This window comes from Sceloporus occidentalis, unplaced genomic scaffold (assembly GCF_023333645.1).
Source record: "Sceloporus occidentalis isolate IW3139 unplaced genomic scaffold, rSceOcc1.0.p SCAF_6, whole genome shotgun sequence".
Taxonomy (NCBI): domain Eukaryota; kingdom Metazoa; phylum Chordata; class Lepidosauria; order Squamata; family Phrynosomatidae; genus Sceloporus; species Sceloporus occidentalis.
The window spans coordinates 42,132,415-42,155,063 of record NW_028316986.1 but is presented as its reverse complement, the minus strand read 5'-3'; the positions used below and the strand labels follow the sequence as shown (position 1 = coordinate 42,155,063).

The following is a 22,649-nucleotide window of genomic DNA, read 5'->3' as shown; positions in this document are numbered from 1 at the left end:
TTAAATGCCTGTACTGCAGCCACTCACTCAAAACCATAAGGTTGTGAGTTCAATACCAGCAAAAGGGTCAAGCTTGACTCAGGCTTGCATCCTTTCGAGGCTGCTAAAATGAGTAACCAGATTGTCGGGGCAATTAGCTCACACTTTGTAAACCGCTTAGGGAGTGCTTAAGAGCACTGATAAGCGGTATAGAAATGTACTTGCTATTGCTATTGCTACAGACCAGTATCCAAATCCTTCTTTTCTGGGCAAGACGTTTGAGAGGGCAATAGTCTTCCAACTCCAGGTAGTTGTGGATACACACAAACAAACAGCTTCATTTATATACCACTTCATACTGAACTAACAGTGTCTAAGCGGTTTACAACTGTAAGCCAATTGCCCCCAACAAGCTGGGTACTCATTTTAGCAACCTCGGAAGGATGCAAGCCTGAGTCAAGTTTGAGCCCTTTTGCTGGTACTGAACTCGCAACCTTATGGTTTTGAGTGAGTGGCTGCAGTACAGGCATTTAACCACTGTGCCACCAGGGCGTTTCCTAGACCTATTTCAAACCAGCTTCCGAGCAGGATACAGAGTTGGGACTACTATGGTCTCCTAGTGGATGATCTTTGCTTGAGCATTCACAGAAGAGTGTGTTCCTGTCGGTGCTTTTGGACCTCTCAGTGGCATTTGATATCATTGATCATGATATCCTTCCAGAACACCTGAGAGATTTTGGAATCAGATTGGTGTTTCTGGTCCTAACTCTCAGGTAGGTTCCAGATGGTGTTGCTTGGGGATGGTTACTCCTCAAAAAAGAAACCGTTTTATAGCATATCACATGGTGCCATTTAATCTCCAGTGCTGCTCAACATTTATTTGAAACCATTGGGAGAGATCATTTGGAGGCATGGGGCAGGTGGTATCAGTATACTGATGATTCCCAAATATATTTCTCCATGCCTTCAAAATCAGCCTCAGTTAAGGATAGTGTGTCTCCTCTGAATGAATTTCTGGAGGAAGTAATGGGCTAGATGAGGAAAAGCAAATTGACATTGAATCCAGACAAGATGGAGGTGCTTACTGTCAAGGGTTCTAACCTGGGTTGGGAAATAAGTCAACCAGTCCAGGATAGGGTTGCGCTCCCCCTGAAAGACTGTGTTTGAAGCTTGGCAGTCTTTTTGGATCCGTCACTCCAAATATCAGTCTATAATGATAGATGTGATGTCCAGGAGTGCTTACTATCAGCTTCAGCTGTTATGCCAGCTGCACCTCTCCCTAGAATTAGAGGACCTAAGATGGAAGTGCACATGCTGGTAACCTCAAGGCTAAATCTCTGTAATGTGTTCTACACTGGGATAGCTCTGTACCACATTCAGAAACTTAAATTAATTCAAAACATGGCAGCCAGATTGGTTACTGGTACATCTAGGTGCGATCATACTACATCAATATAAAATCACTTCACTGGCTGCCAATTGGTTTCTGAGCAAGGTACAAAGAGTTAGTTATTACCTTTAAAGCCTTATATGGTTTAGGACCAGGTTACCTATGGGATTGTCTCCTTCTATATAATTTGACCCATACACTCAGGTCCTCTGGGGGACATTTACTTCCAGGTCTAGTCATCCAGGACTAGATTGGCAATTGTTACCTAGAGGAATCTTCAGCTGACCCAAGACTGTGGAACAATCTGCTGGAAGAGATTCAACAGCTGACTATGTTGTTTGAATTTAAAACAGCATTTAAAAACAGTCTATTTCTGCAGGCCTATCCAGCTGATTTTTAAATTGTGAATTTTAAACTATGGATATATCAATATGTCTATATGTTATTTTAAACTGATGTTATGTCTTAACTGATATGTGTTGTATTTTAACCTGTTGCTGTTCCCTGCCTCAATAAATGGGGAAAGGTGGGAAGGAAGAAAATAATAATAATAATAATAATAATAATAATAATAATATGCTAATACATATCCATGATATATCTTTCTAAAGAAAAAAATCAGTTTCCTAAAAAGTACTTGAATTTAAAATATTTTTTATAGAAACCACAGTACTTGTGTATTTTTACCCTAGGCATACTACCTCATTTTTTTCTGCCATGCAGTTTACTAGTGAGTAATATGGAGAAACAGGAATATTGCTTTCACAGCAAAGTCTGAGACACTCATCCACTAGCTGTTGACGATACCCTGCTGATAACACTCCACTGTAGACAACACAAGCTGCTGAAACAAGGGCGTCACCCATGATTCCCTGCAATCTTTGATCAAAATTATTAACAGATTCCTTCCAGCGTTCCTAAAACATCAACAGAAGAAAAAAAGAGGAATCATTACAGCCCAAACCTTAAAAACTGAACAACCTAGGTTGCCTAAAACACACGGTCTTTGCAACATAATTAAGTGGGGAAGTCTGGGCCAAGATGTCCCTGCCATCAAGTCCTGATGATCAGTGGCTTCAGAATAACTATTGAGACAGGCCCGCCTATCTTTATTGAAATTGCTTAATACTGTACTTGTGTGGCCTCGTGGAAGGAAGAAACCCAGGCCAGGAAGCTCACTAAAAGTCCTGAAGGGAGCTTCTATCAGCCTGAAAGAACTATTTATTAATGTTTATTTATTTCAGTATTTTAAACCTAGGAATCAATTTCTGTACCAGCCTTGACAGAAAAGCACTATATAATCACAAAGTAAGAAAACAAACAAACAAACAAACAAACTTAGAGTCTAACTGTATGATTTTCAGTTCTAGTAATAAGGATGGGAAACTGTGTTCAAATATAGCTGTTATACCAGCATTTAAAGTATACTAGCAAAATACTATTCATGATGAACAGAATTTGTAAAGAAAGAACATGCATAACAATTGAGGACTGACCACACACTAAGGGCTGAAGAACCCTCAAGGCATATTGCTGTTCTGCATCTGTGCTGCCCTCTATTGAAAAAAATTATTTTTTAGTTTTTTAGAAACTAAAAAAAATTTCCATTCCTGCCAGATATGAGTAAGTCCACCTGGACTTCCCTTAAAGTACTGTTTAATGTATCAAATACTTCTTGGTTCAAAGACAATTCCCCTTGGTATATTATGTTCCTGCTCAAGTAATCTGATTGGATATTCAACATGCCCTTCAAAGAAACAGCAGACATTGGACTGCACTTTCTCCATCCAGCTCAAAATTTTGGTCACCTCTTTGACTAGCAAATGGGAAGAGGACCACCACCACCACCACCCCCATTGCAAAGATATGACAACCATCATGTTGATAATGGTCACATGCACATTCTGATTCTTTATTATGACTGTGAACCTCAATAAAGTTAGTTGTATTACTTTCAGTTCCAGCAGATTTATACTTTGCTTTGCCTCCATTGGTCACCCACTGAACAAAAAGCCCATTGCAATAATAACAGGCTTGCATCCATTGTTATTACTACTTTTTTTTAGGATAAAAGGAAAATCCTTTGTCCAAGTTGTGATTTTATACATAAATATTTTTCACTGAATTTGGCAGTGTTACCAAATAATGATGCTGCCTTATAATCACCAGCTATTGAGGTTTGAGCATGAACTGCAACTTTCTTGTGTGAAACCTTGCCCACGGTACTAGCTGTATCATAGTGATTAGTAAAACCTAAACTTTGGCTAAATGTGGGCCGGTACAAACAGGTGCTTTGTGGTGTGGCATCGGCAATTTTAGGGTTTGGGAGTGCGCAGCAACCACACGCTCCCGAACCCTAATATTATGGGCGGTCCCATCTTGATGCAGCGCCTTCCATACAGCACACGCATCCGTGATGTGTCTTATGCGACACGTCCTAACGGTGTGGCACACAAGACACATCACTGTGACGCCCCAGGGCGCAAATGGTGTCTTGGTGGCATCACGGGATGGAGCTCCATTTCGGAGCTCCTTTTTGGGGTGGATCATTGTTGTGGCTGTGTGGCTGCCACAGCAATAATCCAGAGCCCACCCCTTTCTTCTAATCTGTACTGGGCCTGTATTATGTTTGTTGAATTCATAATCAATAAACTGTTTACTTTCTGCCTTATTTTGTCCTTCCTTTCATCAGAGAGAAAAACACAAGCTGCTTATGTATCTCTGCAGGCACCCAAATCTTTGTGAAGACCCTGGGTGCAGAAACCAGGGGAACAGGCAGAGCTCTGAACTGACAGTGCTTCCTGTGGAATAAAATCTTATATATTTTCTGTAATTCTCATCCATTGGTATTTGAAGGTATGCATCCTTAAGGTTGATAGAGACAATATAATTGTTGATATGCAATTTTTCAGAGATGCTTCCACAGTCTTCATCTTTAAGCGCTGATATTTTACAAAACCATTGAAGTATTTTAAATGCAGAATCAGCCTGAAGCTTGCATTGTGTTTTGGTACTGTAAAGAAGATCAAATATATCCCTTTGAATCTTTGATTTAATGGCATTTTCTCTATGGCTGAGATTTGCAGGAGATGTTGGATTTCCGTGCAAACAATTTATCTTACCTCCTTGTGTTCTAATACCAGTGAGGGAAGGACTCTTTGGACTCTTGAAAAGTAGATTTTATAGTCTTTTTGTACTGTCTGTAAATCCATTTATCTGTTGTTATCACATTTCATCAATGTCTAAAGTACAGTAGCCTTCACTCTATCAGAATCTCGGTCAATCCAGAGCTCTCAGTGATTAACCCTTGGCAAGTGACTGGTCCCTCTTCTAACCTGAGTATTTTATTGTCTAAATAGGAATCATGATTTGTTTAACTGTGGCTTATAATTTCTGTTTTTATTTTTATTCTCTACTAAAATATTATCCAAAGCCTTCTCCTCCAAAAGAAGGAACTCGCTAAATGGATTAAATGCCTCACTAAATGGATTAAATGCAAGATCAGCTCTCAGCTACTGGCCTGTCTCTCAGTGCTTAAACCAAAGTGACCTTCTTACTACTGTTGTAGGTGTAACTGATCTTGCTGTGAATGCAATCATGTCATGACCTGCATCTGCCACATATGGCAATACCATTTGAATCATGAATAATATTCATTGCAAGATGTGAACTCATAAATCCTCTGCCTCCAAAATCTCTTCTAGCCAGAGCAATGCTGCTCTACCAAACAATGAAGCAAAACCTGAAGATCTAATTGCTAGCACAGCTGCCTCATGCGATTTCCTTAATGCAGAATCTGCTCTTCTTTCTTCTCCCTCCTTCAACACTGTGTTACACTTCTTGGGGGCAAGTGATTGCAAAATCAATGCTGAAGCTGATGCATCAAGAAGAGGCTTTAAATAAAATTTTCATAATTTATTTTGTAAACATGTACAACTTCTGGTTGTAAACTAGTATACTACATAATCCGCCCTGCACACTCAGAACATCGGGGAAGAATTTGTTGGAACACTGTAATACTCGATTAACCACAATTTCCCATAGAGGATTCACTGCTGCTGCCCCTAAATTATGGAATAGTCTGCCGGAGGAGAACCATCTTATCACTACCTTAGATGCCTTTAAGAAGGCACTAAAAATGGATCTCTTCCGGCGGGCTTTCCCACTGGATTTGATATAGAGATGGTGATTGAGAACCCCCCTCTCTAAGTATAATGGCATATGAATTGATGTTTGGAGATTTTAAGGAACTAATAGGGATGTATAATTCAGTATTAGCATTTTATTGACTGTTCAATTGCATTGTATTATTTTAATGATGTAATCCTGCTTCGATCCTTGGAAGAGGTGGGATATATAAATACAAATTATTATTGTTGTTGTTGTTGTTAAAAGTCTTTTTGTATTTAGTGGTGTTTCCAATTCTAAATTTATCAAATCTTAAAATATCTTTGGCCTTGGTTATTCCATACTTTTTGGGATTGGTTCCCTTAATAAATTGGAAAGCTTAGCATCCCCATTATCCCTTTTATCTGTATCTTTCGTGCATTCCTTACCCCTCTTTTGTTGGTCTTCCAGACCCAATGTTTCTAAAACTTTCTTCAATAAACTTTTAAATACCTCTGTCTCAAATAATATGTCAGAACTATTGGCCCTATACAGACAGCCAAAATAAAGCTGCTTCAAGTCACTTTGGAGATATAGTGTTTCAATGATGCATCTGTCCTAAGAGTCTGGAAGCTGCACCAATGCTGCACTCCAGTCCTTAGGACTGGAGCGTGGCTTTGGTGCAGCTTCTGGACTCTTAGGATGCATGCATCATTGAAACACCCTATCTCCAAAGTGACTCGATGCAGCTTTATTTTGGCTGTCTGTATCAGGCCATTGTCTATTTCTATGTCTTCTGAGGACTGAACACCCTCAGAGTTGTGCTGCATATTATGATAATCTTCCATTTCATTAATTGCTCCTCCTCTGAGGGCCTAAACAGACAGGCCAAAATAAAGCTCCTTCGGGTCATTTTGGAGGTATGCTGTTTAAATGATGCATGTGTTCTAAGAGCTTGGAAGCCGTGTCAAAGCCTTAGGACTGGAGTGCAGCTTTGGTGCAGCTTCTGGCTTCTTAAGATGCCTGTATCATTTAAACAGCATACCTCCAAAGTGACTGAAGCAGCTTTATTTTGGCCTGTCTGTTCGGCTCCATCATCTGCTTTCTAAGCATATGCACTGGAATTTCTGGGTTTTGTTTGTTTGTCTACTTGAATGCTTAGACTTGTTCAAGCATTTCTTTGACTTGTAGCTGTATATTCCTGTATGTGTATTTGCAGTAGTTGTCTTGTTTTTTTAAAAGATTTCTTTTGAATAGACATTTTTAGATTTCCATTCTTTAATTGTCTTGCATTCCTTAAATCGCTTAAATAATTCCTTAATTCTATTGTTTGTTGAAGTATCACATACATTAAATTACATTAATGAAAGCTAGTAAATTTAATTCTATTTTACTAAAATATGAATTTAAGTTAGGGAATGAATTAGTGTTTAAATTACAATCTGCATGTTGGGTTAAATTAGGTTTATTTTACATGTTATGCTCATTAAAAGACCCTAATGAATTTTCTTGTTTTAATTCATTATAAGCTTTAAATCTCTCATTTATTTGTCTGTTTATTATTTCCTAAATATTATCCTTCATTTTATATATGTGATACTGAGGCTGCTGGACACTGATTTGTTGATCTTCTGATTTCCCCCTTAGAGGTATTTTATTTTCAAGCTGACTATGCTGAGTTGCAAACTGTTGCTGCTGAGACTGCAGCTGACTCTGCTTATATGCTCGGAACATAAATGGATCTACTGACATTATTGTTTGAAAGTATAAGAAAAACACATTCTGTGCTTATTGGGGATGGAGCGTTGCTGTAGATAAAGCCTCTGCTTTGTTTTCTTATGGTGACTGTGTACTCCTTGAATTCTCTTTGCACAGTCATGCATCACTGCATTAGCATTTTTGTGCCCTTTCACTGAAGGAATGACTGGCTAATTAAAGTTCCTCTATCCTGAATAGAGTCCACCTGTTCAACATGGTGGCTTGAAGTGGCCATTTATGATTTCGTTTCCTTACTAACTTGTTTTCCTGACCCAAATATACCACTAAGCCTTTCAATTTGGTTAAACCCTTACTTTTTACTTTACTAGATACTTCTATCCCTCCTTTTTAAAGTTTTACCATGTGTTCTATCAGCTCTGCTTTCTTAGTAATCTTCATTTTTCTACCATTTGTTTTACCAGTCCCTTAGAGTAGCTGTTGCACAATGAAATAAAAATATTTTAAAATATTGATTTGTCAACTGATCTGTTAAACTTTTCTCTTTTTCTCACTCTGAAACTTGATTACTTGCACATCATAACAAATTATCGCTTAGTAAACTTCATCTGTATTCACCCAGAATGACAATTGCAGGCAAGGGGTATTGGGGATATGAAAAGACAGACACAATTTCCTTTGGCAATAAAAAAGGCCACAACTTTATTGTATGAATACATCACGTGAGGGTTGGTCAAAAGCATAAGGTCTGGATCTGACATCCACCAACCCTTGTTGGTCGATGACCACTTGCCTGGCCTCGCCCAGGCCTTCGGGATGACAGAGGGGGAACCGGCCTGGCACCTGTTTACCACCTAACAGGCCGGCTATGCGCCTGAGCGCATCTTCGCCCCATGTCACCGGGGTCGCTGTCTCGATGTCGCCCCCGCACTGGCAACAACGCTAGCCCCCAGCGCCCCCGGGTCCCAGGGGACTCCCGATTCCGTGCTCCGCAGCAACGGAAACCACGCCCATCAGATCCAAGACCTATGCTACCGTCCCCAAATGGAAGTTGTGACAAATATGGCAGCAAAAGAGGGAGAGGGGAGCCAGTTCAAAATGGCACCGACTTCCGGGCGACCCGAGCCTTTATAGGCTCAACAGCCAATGATTGGCCAGGCCCCCAGGCAGAGTCCGCCCCCTGGCCAATCAGGCTGCAGGCCGCCCAGGCCGTGGGCCAGTCGGGGCCACTTCCGCCCGCAAAGGGGGCCGGGAAATGTAGTTTCCCGGCCCGGAAGCGGCCCCTCTGCCTCCAGCTTCCTGCCGCCCCCAGTGCAACCTGGGAGCGGTAGTCCGCGACCCATGTGGGGCCGCAGGAAGCCCGCCGCCATGGCGGCAGCCACCGGCAGCTCCATTTCCCCTCCCCGCCGGCAACTCGGCCAGCCCAGTGAGTCGGGTGGCCGCATTTACAGAAAATGAATACACCGCAGTATGTGTGGAACTCTGCATGATGTATTAAACAGTTACCACAAAAAGGAAAACAGGTTATAGTACATAGAAAAAGCCCTCAGCAGAAAAGGCAGTCCAACAAATTTACAAAAACTAAATCTAAGCCTAACGAGATGCAAATGTTACAAAATGAAAAAGGCAATACCATCTCATCTTTTAAGGCTGTGCTTAATATAGAAGCACTGTGTAAACGGCGAGTTGTTTGATCTTTTCGAGCGGCTAGCTTTTCTTGCTCAGCAATACTTTCTCCATAACGTGCTTCTAAATTTTGCTGATGTTGTTCAATCTGAAAAGTTAGATATTTCAAACTTCAGGTGAAAAAAGTAAATTATTTTCAAATTTATGTTTCACCCCTACTCTAAAAACTTTAGGAAAGCTTGTATGAAGCTCAATGGTCTCCTGTCCAAACAGCACACCTATTTGCTTTATGTCATGTGAACTCTGAGTGCATTCTCTGAGCCCATACACAGAGTGGTTACTCATTTGCAACTGTTGTTCTTTAAGTGTTGATCTGTGCTATTAAACAGAGCAGCATCCAGAACTTCCAAGACCTGTATGAAAACAATTTGTTGAGAAATCTGCCTCAAAAGATATACAGTTGGCCTTCTGTTTTTGCAAGGGACCCATTCCCCCCCCCCACCGCGAAAACAGAGGCTCATGCATATTCAAGCTGCAAAGGCTTGAATGGGGCATGCCCCACTGAAAATAGCAAAGGTTGCCCCTCCGAGGATTTTCGAGGTTGCAGATCCCCAATCTGCGAGTTAGGAGGAGCAACTGTATATAGAAACAATGGCATGACAGAAGATCAAAATTGATTTCTACAGCAGACAGATTATAAGATCAAGTTTTAAGTTCAACAGGTAGGCACATATGCACAGCCATGCACAAACATAAGGAGTACCAATGAATCCGAAGCAAAATGAGATTTCACCATGTTGACATAGAGGCTCAGACTGTTGAGGCAAAATATAAATGTGACTTGCTTAGCATGTTGTTGGTGTGTGGATGTGGTAAAAGCTGCCTGTGTATCTAATATCCTGCTGCTGAGGGTGTGCCATGATTATGCACTCTGAATACTCTGAGAAATGTGACCAGTGTAAATAGGTGGTCTCTGAATTGGAAAGAACAGATTACTTATCTGTTGCTATGATTTTTTTCAGTGTGCATATGTGAACCCACACATATGACTTCTGCACCTATGCAGAGTCAAATCCAGAACATTTTAGAGCTCAGTAGCTTTTCATAGGAACCACTACTCTATTTTGTGTGCCAAAGCTACTCTTCCTCAGTTCAGTAGTCTTCTCAGAAAACATGAATATGAAGCAGATGTAGGAAAGAGGGGAGCTTGGTGGGTTATGTGATTTCATAGATGATAGAACAGTAAGTAATATATTCTTTTCATGGTCTCTATGGCCCGAGACAGACGGGCGGGAAGCAGTGTGGCGCCACTGATTCTAGAGTTTGGGAGTGCACCTCAACCACACGCTCTCAAACTCTAGTCCATATGAACACTTCCATCATGACGGCCTCCCATCCACACGGGGGCCACAATGATGACGCATCCATACATCAGGGCGCCACGCTTGCGTCACTGATGTACCACAGTGTTCCATTTGGAAACAGATGGTGGTGCCCGCATGCGCCAAAAAGAACCATTTTTTTCTGGGTTCTTTTTGGTGTGGAGGGAGCCCGTGCAGTTTGGCTGCTGCGGGCTCCCTCGGGAGCTAAAACAGATGGCTCCAGCCCGCCCTTTTGGGGTGGTCTGTCAAACCTCTATGATCCATATACATGGGTGATGAGCAAGCTAAATACCCAAGGAGTGTCATGTCAAGCCAAAACTCAAGACAAGACTACACCATTCTGCTGAAAGACAAAGTGATAGTGTACATTAATGAAGATTGTAAACAAGGGTGTAATTTTGCCATGTTTTTTACCCTCTCTGGGCAGTTTTAGGCCCAGGAAAGGCTTTTTAATTTTTTTTAAAAAAGAACCATGAAAAGAACTAGGAAAGAACTAGGGATAACAACCAAACTGAGGAGGGATAAGCCATAGGATGAAGATGAGCCAATCTATTCAAAAATAAATTGGCAACTGCTTTACAAAACAAGGAGTGCATGGCTTGTCTTAATCATTACACCACAATCACAAACAAACTGTCAGAGATGAGAAAGTAATTCCCTGTTCCCAAAGGTACAGGAGGAAAGGTTTATACTGGACACTGCACAGGGCACTGATGTAACTCCTAAGGTAGCAGAACAAGCACTTCTGTTTTCCATTGCATTCCTATAAAGTCCATGATTCATGGTAAGCTCTAAGGATGTGGACGATATCTTGGTCTAGTAAAGATGAATTCTTCATGCCATTAATTTCAGGGAGGGGAGATCTGGATATAGACATATTTGCACTAGCTGGAGGTCAGTGGTGATTTTGGGTTGTCCAAGCCACCATGGAGTGATTGGTACATAATTTGTAGAATCCTCATGAATTTGGGCAATTACTTTCATTAGTAGAGGGAATGGTATAAACATGTAGAAGACTGTTCCCATCATGGAGAAATGTATCTCCCAAGCAGTATAGAGTCAAGTCAGCTTTGCACCAGTACCAAGAACACTTCACACTGGAAATGGCTGCAAAAACATATATCTGAGAGTGTTCCCGATGATTCATTGAAGAGGGAAGGAGAGAGGGACCACTCATAGGTTTGGATAATTGTCTGTTTGCAAGGCTGTTTTGCAAGAAAGTTGTACTCCTTGCTAGACAAATGCTGTTTGGAACTGTACTTCAAGGAACACACCAATTCCACACTGCCATGTTGTTTCAGAAGGCTTCTGAATTGAATGAGTTGCCTTTATCTTTGCTAAAGTGGAATATCATAGTGTTGTTGTCTGTGACCATCTGAACTATTTTCTCAGTAAACTGAATCATTTGGCTACAGTTTCTCCAGGGCATTATTTGGAGAATCTACATGTGGACTAATAATAATTTTCAAACTTGCAGGTCACTGCAGTGGGCTCTTTAACACTCTAGTGAGGCATCATCAGGACCATTATGGATGTGGGGAGGGGAGGAATGCAGTTCTGCTGGACTCCTAAAAGAGCACCTTATTCTGAGCAGAGTTGTGAGAAAACTCTCAAGAGAAACAACTTGGTAACACTTCATAAAAGAACTAAATGGATGTTTCCACTGACATATTTGTGAGCAGCAAACCATGCCCCCTACTGCCTCATTAGGTTTGACACAGTCTTGACACTGAAGAGCCCTTCACCATAGAAAGAGAGGTCCTCTACTTGTAACCTGGTATCTTCTGTGATCCCAGCTGAATGAAACTAAACACAATAGTTCAGGGTGAAGGCAATAAAAAGTATCACATCTAACTTATTTAATCTGCTATCAAGGTGAATTATATGCTTCCAAATGGAACAATATGGCAACATTTTTGTGGGTTTTTAATGGGTTTCCCGGGCTATGAGGCTGTGCTCTAGAAGAGTTTATTTCTGACGTTTTGACTTGAATTTGAAAATCTACCAGTGATCAAAGGGGAAGGTGCCAACCTGCAGATAGCCCTCCCTACCCTCTGAACTAAGACCAGATACAGAAAAAGCAAGCCTGTGACTAGCATCTTCAATGTCTTTCTCCTGTTTGCCTGATGAAGAAGCCAGTGTGACTTCAAAAGCTTGCAACATGTAATTGTGCATTTTGATTGTCTCAATAAAGGTATTGTTTGGATGTTATAAATACAATGCGATATAATAAGTAGAAGGATTTTACCAACGCTAAACTTCTTTGTTTTTCCTCCATTTTTTCATATGCACGCTTTAATAGCTCCTCGGCTTCTGCCACTTTTGCTTGCTTTGGATCTACAAACTAGATAAGAAGATATACAAGTTAGCATGAATGAGGAAAAATGGCCATGTGGAACTCCTTGGGGAAAGACAGGTAACATGTCATAAAGGCACAGACATGTACATATGTAGCACACATATACACAAACTCCCTAACAAACATGTTATTACTACTGCATTTCTTTATTTATACAGTCAGCCCTCCATATTCACAGATTTTTTATCCATGGATTTATCAATCAATCAATCAATCAATTATTATTTCGGTCATTGACCAGCATAAAATAAAATAAATAAATAGCGTAAAACAATGAGATTAGAATAAGTGGACTAAATAGGTAAAATTAGTGAAATGGATAAAATAATAAGTAAAATACAATTGTTGATACAAAATCAGAGATGATCTCTTCCATCTGACATCAGATATTACCAACCATCGGTTGGCGTGTTTTACACACAATGTAACAAAACTTTCCTCCCTTCAGTATGACAGTTTGGTTCTGGCTGTCCAACAAATAGCGTAAATAAAACATGTCAGTGTGGCCAGGAAAATTGGTTACAAGAGGGGTAATCAGCTGGTGACGAATATCCTTATAAAATTGACAGTACAAAAGAACATAGGCTGTGGTTTCAATAGCACCAGTTTCACAGGACATTGGCCTGTTACAGACAGCCAAAATAAAGCTGCTTCGAGTCACTTTGGAGGTATGGTATTTCAATGATACATGCATCCTAAGAGTCCAAAGGCCACACCAAAGCCACGCTCCAGTCCTAAGGACTGGAGTGCAGCTTTGGTGAAGCTTCCAGACTCTTAGGACTCATGCATCATTGAAATACCATATCTCCAAAGTGACTCGAAGCAGCTTTATTTTGGCTGTCTGTAACAGGCCATTGTCAGAGCTCATGAGGAATTTTCCTATATTTCCCTTCCAGCACTGCTGTTGGGAGAGCATTAAATCGAGCTAATGACAAGGCTCTCCTGAATTTGGGTACTGTAATATGATATAAGTAAGAAGCTGGATGATTAGTCAACAACTGGTTGTTTAGAAATAAATCATTAGTAATTGCAGCAGTTTCTGTCTGACCTACAATATCTAAGATCCTTTGCCTTATAACTGATTTTGCTTGATCTAATCCTGATTTTAGAATAGTATCACCAGACAGTCTAAGAAGATTCAATCATTCATGGATTCCAAAAATATGTAAATTCTAAAAAGAAAACTTTTATTTTGCCATTTTATATAAGGGGTACAAATTTTACTGTGCCTTTGTGTTTAATAGAACTTGGGCATCCACGGATTTTGGTATCAATTGGGGGGGGGGGGGGGGCTGGAACCTAACCCCAGAATATAGTAAGAGTCCACTGTATTATTTTTAATTCTCACACAAAAAGGTTTGCAAAACATCTTTAAAAGAAAGTTTCTTCCTGCACGCTTAAAGCTAAAAAAAGTTACAATGTCAAAGGAAAAAGGATGAGAAGGAAAGATGTAAAAAGCAAATAGTCTTTCAGCTGGGCTTGTGGAATATCCTCTTTCTGCAACTGAGGAGCTCTTGTTATTGGGATTTTGCTAAAAGAGATATTGATGGCAGGCTGAGAACACCTGCCACACTGCGCAGTGGAGGATTGTTTTAACGACCAAACCAGAGACTGTCCAAACTTTGAATCCCATCTGGTACTTTAAAGTTGGGCAATTGTTAAAACTAAAAAGAAGTGGAGGAAACATCATACTGAACCTGTACCTCCCACTCATGTTATTCTGAAACAGCTAACAATTGAATTATAACATAACTAACAGCCAAGAACTGGCAGGTAGCTGATTAACAGCCACTGAACTAGTTACCTAGTTTTATCTTCCAGATAATTATGAGTTATCCCCCTTAAGGAATAGAAACTTGGGGGCTTATTGATTGTGCCGTTATTATGGAAAGTGACATGAGAGGAAAAGGAAATATGGTTGTGGAAGAACGAGATCATAAGATTGTAGATTTTGGCTGTGGAGCACCTATCGGAGTAGTTGGGGCAATGGGAGATATAGGGTTAACAGGGTGGGGATGAAACATAAGGGAAGATGAGATCAATGCTTGAAATCTATTCCATCTTCCAAGCACCCTGTTAGCCCAAAAGAACCAAGGGTCATCCCAACCATACCACAGATCCTTGCCTTGTTCCTTCCTAATGCCAGGTCGGTAAGGAATAAGTCACTTATCATCTATGAGTTGTTGGAAGAGGAGAAATCCGACCTAGCTTGTATCATGGAAACCTGGCTGGGTGAGGATAGTAACATGACTTGAGTTAAGGCCCTCCCAGCTGGGTATGCCATTCACTAATAAAATCTCTCAGATAAGGGTTGATCTTGATGCCGGTATTGCATCAGAGACTATAAGAGAAGTGTTCAGTGACTCTGTGGACTATGTTAGACTGGATGATTTAGAGCTTGTAAATACTGATGAAGTGGACAAACTTCTTGGATGTGTAAGGAAGACAACATGTCCTCTCGATCCTTGCCCATCTTGGCTGACCACTCAGGGAAGTGATGCAGTAACAGTGTTACTTCAATCTATAATCAACGCATCCCTTAGGGAGGGGAAATTGCCATCTAAGCTCAAACAAGCGGTGGTTAAACCATTCTTGAAAAAACCCTCCCTAGATCCCCTGATAAGAAATAATTATAGACCAGTCTCCTTATTACCATTCCTGGGCAAGATGATCAAGAGGGCAGTTGCCTTCCAACTCCAGACTGATTCCAAAGAACACTCCCACTTCTGATTGATAGCATGGAAAACAGACGATGATTTGGCCATTTTAATGATTGGGAGCAGTACTGATGTCTGTTTTATCGCTTGTATTTTTAGATAATATTGTATCTTGTATTTTGTTTTGTTGGTTTTTTGTTGTAATCCCACCTTGATCCGCAGGGAGAGGCGGGAAATATAAATAAAATTTATTATTATTATTATTATTATTTATTATTATTATTATTCATAAAATGTGAAATGTGTCCCCTCTTTTGGTGATCTGGAAAGATGACTATAAATAGATACAATTTAATTGATTTTAATTGCATAACCTCTACTAAAATTAGGACTGTTTATTGAACAAAAAAAAAATTAGTGAACATAACAGTAACAGCTGAAAAATCCTGGGCTCTCTGTCAACCATTTATAGTATATACTTGACTATAAGTCAACCGCATGTATGAGCTAAGGGCAGATTTTGGGGCCAAAATTAGGGATTTTGATGTGACCCATGGATAAGTTGAAGGTAAAACCTAGGGGCATATAACAAAGGATCTAAAGAATGAAGCAAAGGAAAACAATGCCAAAGAACTTACAAAATTCCAGTAAGCATAACTATTTGTGCTCATACTGAAGACTGGATGGATGAGAGAACAGAGGGAGTGTCAGTGCTTCCCAGACAGATTACACTCTTGCCTTTTACCAGGGGGTGGTTCCTTTTTTTCTTTTTTAATATAAGAGCTAAAGTACAGAACTTACATTAACCCATGGATAAGTCAACTTAGGTTTTTCAGGTAATTTTTTGACTTGAACTTCAAGACTTATACATGTGTATATACAGTAATTAAAGAACATGGTCCTGCTCCATTTTAAATGTCCAAGTCCGTGTGTACAACAGAATCGGGATTGCCAGCCCCTCTTGCCCCATTCTGGCAAGAACTGAGGTCTATACATTTCTAGAGGATGTACATTTCTACATGCACAAGAGGGGTTAGATTTTGTCCTCTAAAAATAGTAAGTAAATGTCCTAAATAACACAGTGTTCTTTTTAAATCTATCCGATAGTTACCTAAAATACAGCTGCAAAATTGAGCATATATTCTACAATTATTTGGAACAGCTACAATTTTTTTTATTTACAACTTTTACTTTGAGAACAATATTTTAAAAAGAAACAGCAGGTGTAGATCTACCTTTTTAACATTATGATAATGATCCAAAGCTATAATCCATTGACACATGGAGCAACAGGCAACAGACACAAGTCCCACTTTCACTGGATTGAAGTCAGGTGACTTAATATATTTTTTCAAATGCATAAACACCTAAAATGAACAGAAATCTATTATTAAAACAAATGGCATAAACTATGTGTATCAGTGAATGAGCAATTAAACTTTATTTGTAACAGTGGTATTCTGAGACAACATTTTAAAGAATACAGTATGTTGGCATTCATTCAATTTCTTGTAGGACAATCCTAAGCACATCTGCATAGATGTGAGTCCTTCTAGGTAAAATAGAAAGCTTAAGTAAAAAACCTAGCAAATATAGAGCTAAATCATAGATTTACTTCCTTCTAAGTAAACTCGAATTTACTGTCTAGTAAGACTATCAGGTGTGGATGACCAGTCCACTAGGAGGTGCATATAAGAACAGGATATAAATGTAATAAATAAATGTTTTTAAAATGTATTGAACAATGACATAAAATCAAGGTATCAAGTTTCCATGAAACATTCAATGTTGCATTTTACAAGTACCAATAAATATTACCATCAAAACTGCAGTGCAACTTCAAGCTGCCCTAAAGGACACTCTGGAGCACATTTTGAGGGAATTTTTAGAAATGTTTCTTTAACAGATTGTGAGAAACTAGAGAGATTTATGATTGGTTATAAAAATGTAGTTTTAGGTTTGCAGAATAAGAGGAAACCTGAGTGTGTTTGGAGAAAAATAATGAACAAAGCCAAATTAATGAAGTTAATGAACAAAACCAAAATATATTGCGTTGAAGACTAAACACAGTACAACTGACTGTTAAAATAGATTGCAAACTAGGATTTATGAAACAGTGTTTGGTGTTCATGAAATAGCATTTAGTGTCTGCTTGCCTTATAAGAGGCACCAATATTGAAATTAACGTGGAATTGTAACATTAACACATGCAGGAGAAAATCTGGGAAACAACAACTACAACAACAACATAATACATCCAAAAAGAAATAATTAAATGGATTGAAAAATATTAGGAATTGGGGGAGGGGGATGTGTATGTGTGTGGAAGGCAGTTGCCACCGGATGAAGAAGACTACCTGTCCTGCATTGTGGTTTTCTCAAGCAAAGCAAGACACACATATTGAAACTGGGTTAATGAAACAACAAGACACACTAAATGCACAGACATACTTTCTAACTGAACTGTTTTTTTTCTTAACTAGGGGAGGGAGAAATGGAATACAAGTAGTCAAATTCACTTAGTGTACTGGAACGGCACACTACCTTTTCTGGTAGATTATCTTTGTCAAGAGTAACCAGCTTCTTAAGGAACCCAGGGTCTGCAAGTAGCAATTTTGCTGTTGTCCAGTTTGGCTTCTTTTGAAGAAGAATACAAACTGCATTCATGACAGTTAATACAAGTGGAGGAGGGCGAGTGTACACTCTGTATGAAACAAAATAAAAATGTACAACATTTGTCAAACAAGACCACACAACCTTTATCAAAACCAGACAATGAAACTATGGCCCAAAACACACTTGCCAAAGGGAGTAGCTTCAGGCTACTTTGGGAGTGTGGCATGTAGATGATCTGCAACCCTGAATTGGCTGGAAGCCGCTCCAAGGCCATCTATGACAGCTGGAAGCCACTGGCAAAAGGAGTGCAGAAAAACTACTCCTTGCCAGTAGCTTGTTTAAGCACTGTGGCAGTGACCCATTTTAAGAGCGGGCTGTCTGGTTGCAGTGGTGCCCAGCTGATTGGGGGACAATTGTGGCTGGACAGGCCAGAGGACTTTCCAAGCCACCCGTCTGTTTCACTCCAGAGTTATCTCAGATTACAGCGGATAACGTCAATTCAGATCACAATGCTGATTATTTTAAGGACCAAAGTGCACTAATGCTAGTGAAAGACATCAGACACATTGTCAAGTCCTAGCTTGACAAGACAGGAAAATGCACATTTTCAACCTAGTGAATTAGAAGGAGATTTGAATTTAGTGAAAACAGGTGAAGTATATATAAAAAGCCTATGATGTTCAAATCATTTACTGTACCTTTTAACTGACATGTATGACCTTTAGAATAACTAAGAAATTAATACATCCTGCATATGTATATGAATGTTGAGTGCACCAAATTAATGTAGCTTTAAATAGGCAAAATCCCCTGCTTGAAAGTTCTCAAGCAGTTGAATGCATTTCTTGTCTAGCCTAAAAACAAATTAAAAAATATTTCTAAGAATAGGCTGCCCTCCAGAGTCATCATTAAGTGGAGACAGGGATTCAGACTGCACCAGCTGATAGCTCAGAGGGGGGGATGACACCTGGTTGGGCCCCCCACCTGCTGCAGCTGCTGGAGGGGCGTGCAGTGCTGTTGCCACCTGGCAGTACCTTTTAGATCTGGCAGAGCCACTGACCAAGAAAGGGAGGTGGCAATGGTGGCAGCAACAGTGGGGCCATGGACTCCTTCTTCCTGTTATCACCCCCTCCCTTTCCTTCCTGGTTGCCTGGCTGCTCAGCTAAGAGAGTGCAAGGCTTCAGAGAAGCCCAGACAGTGGGTGGCAACATGGTGAGCCAGTTGCAAATTCACTGCAGCCACCACTACCTGCTCATTCTTTCCTGCTCCCCTGCTCCATCTTGTTTGAGACAGCCAAGACTACAAAGGAGCCTGAATGGGCAGGTAGTGGCAAGCTGGTTACAGCTGAAGATGGGATGGGGGAAGGGACTGCTGGGTGACAGCAGCCCACCAATGCTAGCAGCTGTGGCGGACAGAAAGGCCAGCTGGGGTATGTTCCAGGCAGTATGGGCATACCCCAGGATAATTAATAATAATAATTTGTTTTATTTATATACCGCTATTCCAAAGATCATAGCAGTGAACAGCAAGTAAGCTAATTAGCAAGTAAGCTAATTTGCCCCCAACAATCTGGGTACTCATTTTAGCAACCTCGGAAGGATGCAAGCCTGAGTCGAGCGAGGATGATGAGGAATCCCATCAATTCTTGGAAGCTAATCTTGGTCAGTCCTGGTTAGTACATGGATGGGAGATTACCAGAGGAAGGAACTGGCAAGACCATTTCTGAGTATCCCTTGCCTTGGAAAATACTATGAAATTCATGGGGTCTCCTTTAGTCTAGAGGCGAGTTGAAGGTGCATACACCTACAGCTAATCAATAATGTCCCCCATTTTTTAGGCTAACAGGTGTATATGGTTGGACACAGCTTTTGATTTGACAAAGTATTGTTGGCATAAAAGAGTCCTACAGTTACTCAAACTAATTTACGAGATCTTCAGCAAAACATCTAGCCCTGTGTATTTTTCCCAGATGTTTGATGCCACCTAGATGCAAGCTCAACATATTCTGCTACATCTTTAAATCTAGTGAGCTAGTGTGACACAGTGATTTGAGTGTTGGACTAGGACACTGGGGGACTAGGGTTTGAATCTCTGCTCAGCAATGGAAACCCACTGGCTGACCTTGGGTAAGTCATACTCTGTTACAGGAAGGAAAAGGCTTGCATTCTATGCTTTCCCATTGTTTGCAATGGGGCGCAAGCATATGTGGATTTCCCCTTACGCAGAGGGATCCGGAACGGATCCCCCATGTAAGGGAAGGGCCTGCTGTATAAGTTTAAGAACCGTAGTTAGTAATGTGCGGGAAGCCAATCGTGGTTAGGGGAGTGGAGTTATTAATTATCGATCACATTTCTGTATGTATTCTTTCTTTCTTTCATTCATTCATTCATTCATTCATTCTTTTCTTTGCAGTACTGTCAACTGTTGTTTTTTGTGGTATGTTCTCTTTTGCAACAATTTAACTTTAATTTTTTTTAAAAAAAAAGCTGAAAGGCAGGATCATTTGTTTTACTGTATTATTTGTTTGGTATCAGAAATGTCGAGTGATTTGAATTAAAGCTCAGCTAACAGCAATATACTTACCTCAATTCTGCAATGTGGGTTTTGTCAAGTGAATCGAGAGCATTAAGGGCTTTCTCAAGAGAAGGCAACACAACATTGAGCTCATCTGTTGCTTGCTATATAAATTAAAAATAAGAAAGAGAGGCTAATTTTCTGTACTTTGGGATACTTTCTCTATACAAACATCCTTCCCACCTTCTTTTGTATAGATTGCAAAACATGCATTTTGATGGTGTTAAGGAAAGGTTTTTAGAATTTTTATTTTTAGAATTTTTATTCTAAGTCACCTGCAGTTAATATATATATTTCCAACTTCATGGAAGCTGCAGTGACACATCTTCATTTGTGATGGAATCAGAAATGGTATTCTATATCAGGTATTTTATATAAAATACATTGTGCTCATCTTCTATCGTGTAGGACTGACACTGACATTTGCTCAGACTTGTCAATCTGATAGCAATATTTATTATGAACCAGCACAATATACAACATGCTGTAATTAAAGTGGAAGAATAATGGAAACTTGCTGTACCTTGGCATACTCTTCCACAATACGTGTTTCTGCAGCCATGTTTTCTTCATCCTGTTTAACAATAGTTCGAACTTGCTCCACCACTTTTGCATCTTTGTGAAGTTTTTCCACAAGTTCCTCTATTTCCTGGGGACAGTCACACATGTTTTATTGCAGCATCCTTAATACAATAATGAACTACATTTGCAATACTGTTTCATTTATCTCAACCATATCCTTGCTTCCAATGTATTATTACTATCAACAGATCCTTTCAAATTTAAACCTCCTTCCCTGAGCAGTTTCATGTAAATTGGGAGTGGAGAATGTGTGTGTCCCCTAGGTTTTGGTAGATTGCAATTTCCAGCATTTTTACCTCTAGCTGAGCTGGCTAAGACTGACAGGAGATGTCCAAGAACATCTCCATCTACTGCATTACCTAGCAAAGGCCACCCAGGTACCATACATTCTGTAAATGTATGTTCTGCAAGGAAAAAAAAATCCCCCTTTCTAATCATTGAACATCTCCTCCACTACATTTTTCTCTCATTCTCTATAGAGCAGTTAAAGACATTTGCTGATTAAGCCACAGCTGTCTCATAGGCAATTGTCGTCATCCCCTGCCGCCCCGAGCAGGGAAGTCCCATGTTAACCCATTGGTCTCCTGAAGACCATGTTTCTGAGCCCTATTGAATATAAACTGGATAAGTACAAAATTGTAAATATTCTTTTAAAATTGTGTAGTTCTCCACAACTTTCTCATAGTGAGGATAAAAATGGTAAAAGTATTTCTTCTTCTCTTTGACAACAAAATTCATTCAGATTTACATCAACCATAAGGTACTCAATTCCTCCCCCTTCTCTGGAATGTACCCAAGCACATATAGAGACAGTATAAGCATATATACAGTGGGCCCTTGGTATCTGCTGGAGTTTGGTTCCTGGAACTTCTGTGGATAATAAAATTCGTGGATGCTCAATTCCAATTATATAAAATGGCATAGTAAAATGGTGTCCCTTATATAAAATGGCAAAAGAAGGTTTGCTTTTTGGAATGTAGATATTTTTTAAACATATTTTAAAGCCATGAATGGTTGAATTGGTGGATAAAGAAGCAGTGGAAACAGAGGGCCAACTGTATATGCAAACATACATGTATACAAACGAACACTGGCAAAGTGACAGAGCAGCAGGTCAGCTGAATCAGACTAGGAATATCATTTGGACCACCATCAGTGTCTATGTGGTTAAATGCTTATTTTTTGTCTGAATGCAAATAATTATTTATTGTATTAATTATTATTGTATTAATATGTTAGCAGGCATCACATATATCCACATAAAGTGTAGCTTATACATAATTATGGCCTATGTGTATGGCATAATTATCATATACAGTGGGCTCTGCTTATACACGGACTTGCCACCCACAGATTTGAGCATCCGTGGATGGCAAGCCCCCGTTCTCCCTAATGGCTGCATGGAGGCAGCAACACCACTATTGGGGACAAAGGTCCCTCACCCTCCCTCCCTCCTTCCTTACCTGCTTCCTTCTTTCCTCTCCACCCTTGCTTGGCTTTGGGGGAAGAGTCTGGCTTCCAGTCAGCTGGGGTCCAGTGGAGCCCCTATCCCCAGGCCCAGGACCCAGGGCGGAGCCTCTGGGCCCTGAGACCCAAGCCCCAGCCTTGGCGCTCCTTCCCTCCAGCCAACAGGACTCAGAGGGAGCCAAGGCCAGGGCCAG

At 40.2% G+C, this 22,649-nt stretch overlaps 1 protein-coding gene across 1 annotated transcript in view; it reads right to left on the bottom strand.

Moving 5' to 3' along the window:
- LOC149310662 (dynein axonemal heavy chain 14-like) overlaps window positions 1-22,649 on the bottom strand; it is a 352,749-nt gene that overhangs the window by 42,970 nt on the left and 287,130 nt on the right. Inside the window, 7 exon segments of the mRNA XM_089529413.1 lie at window positions 2,071-2,286; window positions 8,826-8,966; window positions 12,449-12,544; window positions 16,452-16,583; window positions 17,761-17,920; window positions 20,416-20,510; window positions 20,930-21,055. Of these exon segments, the coding sequence (XP_089385539.1) occupies window positions 2,071-2,286; window positions 8,826-8,966; window positions 12,449-12,544; window positions 16,452-16,583; window positions 17,761-17,920; window positions 20,416-20,510; window positions 20,930-21,055 (966 nt within the window).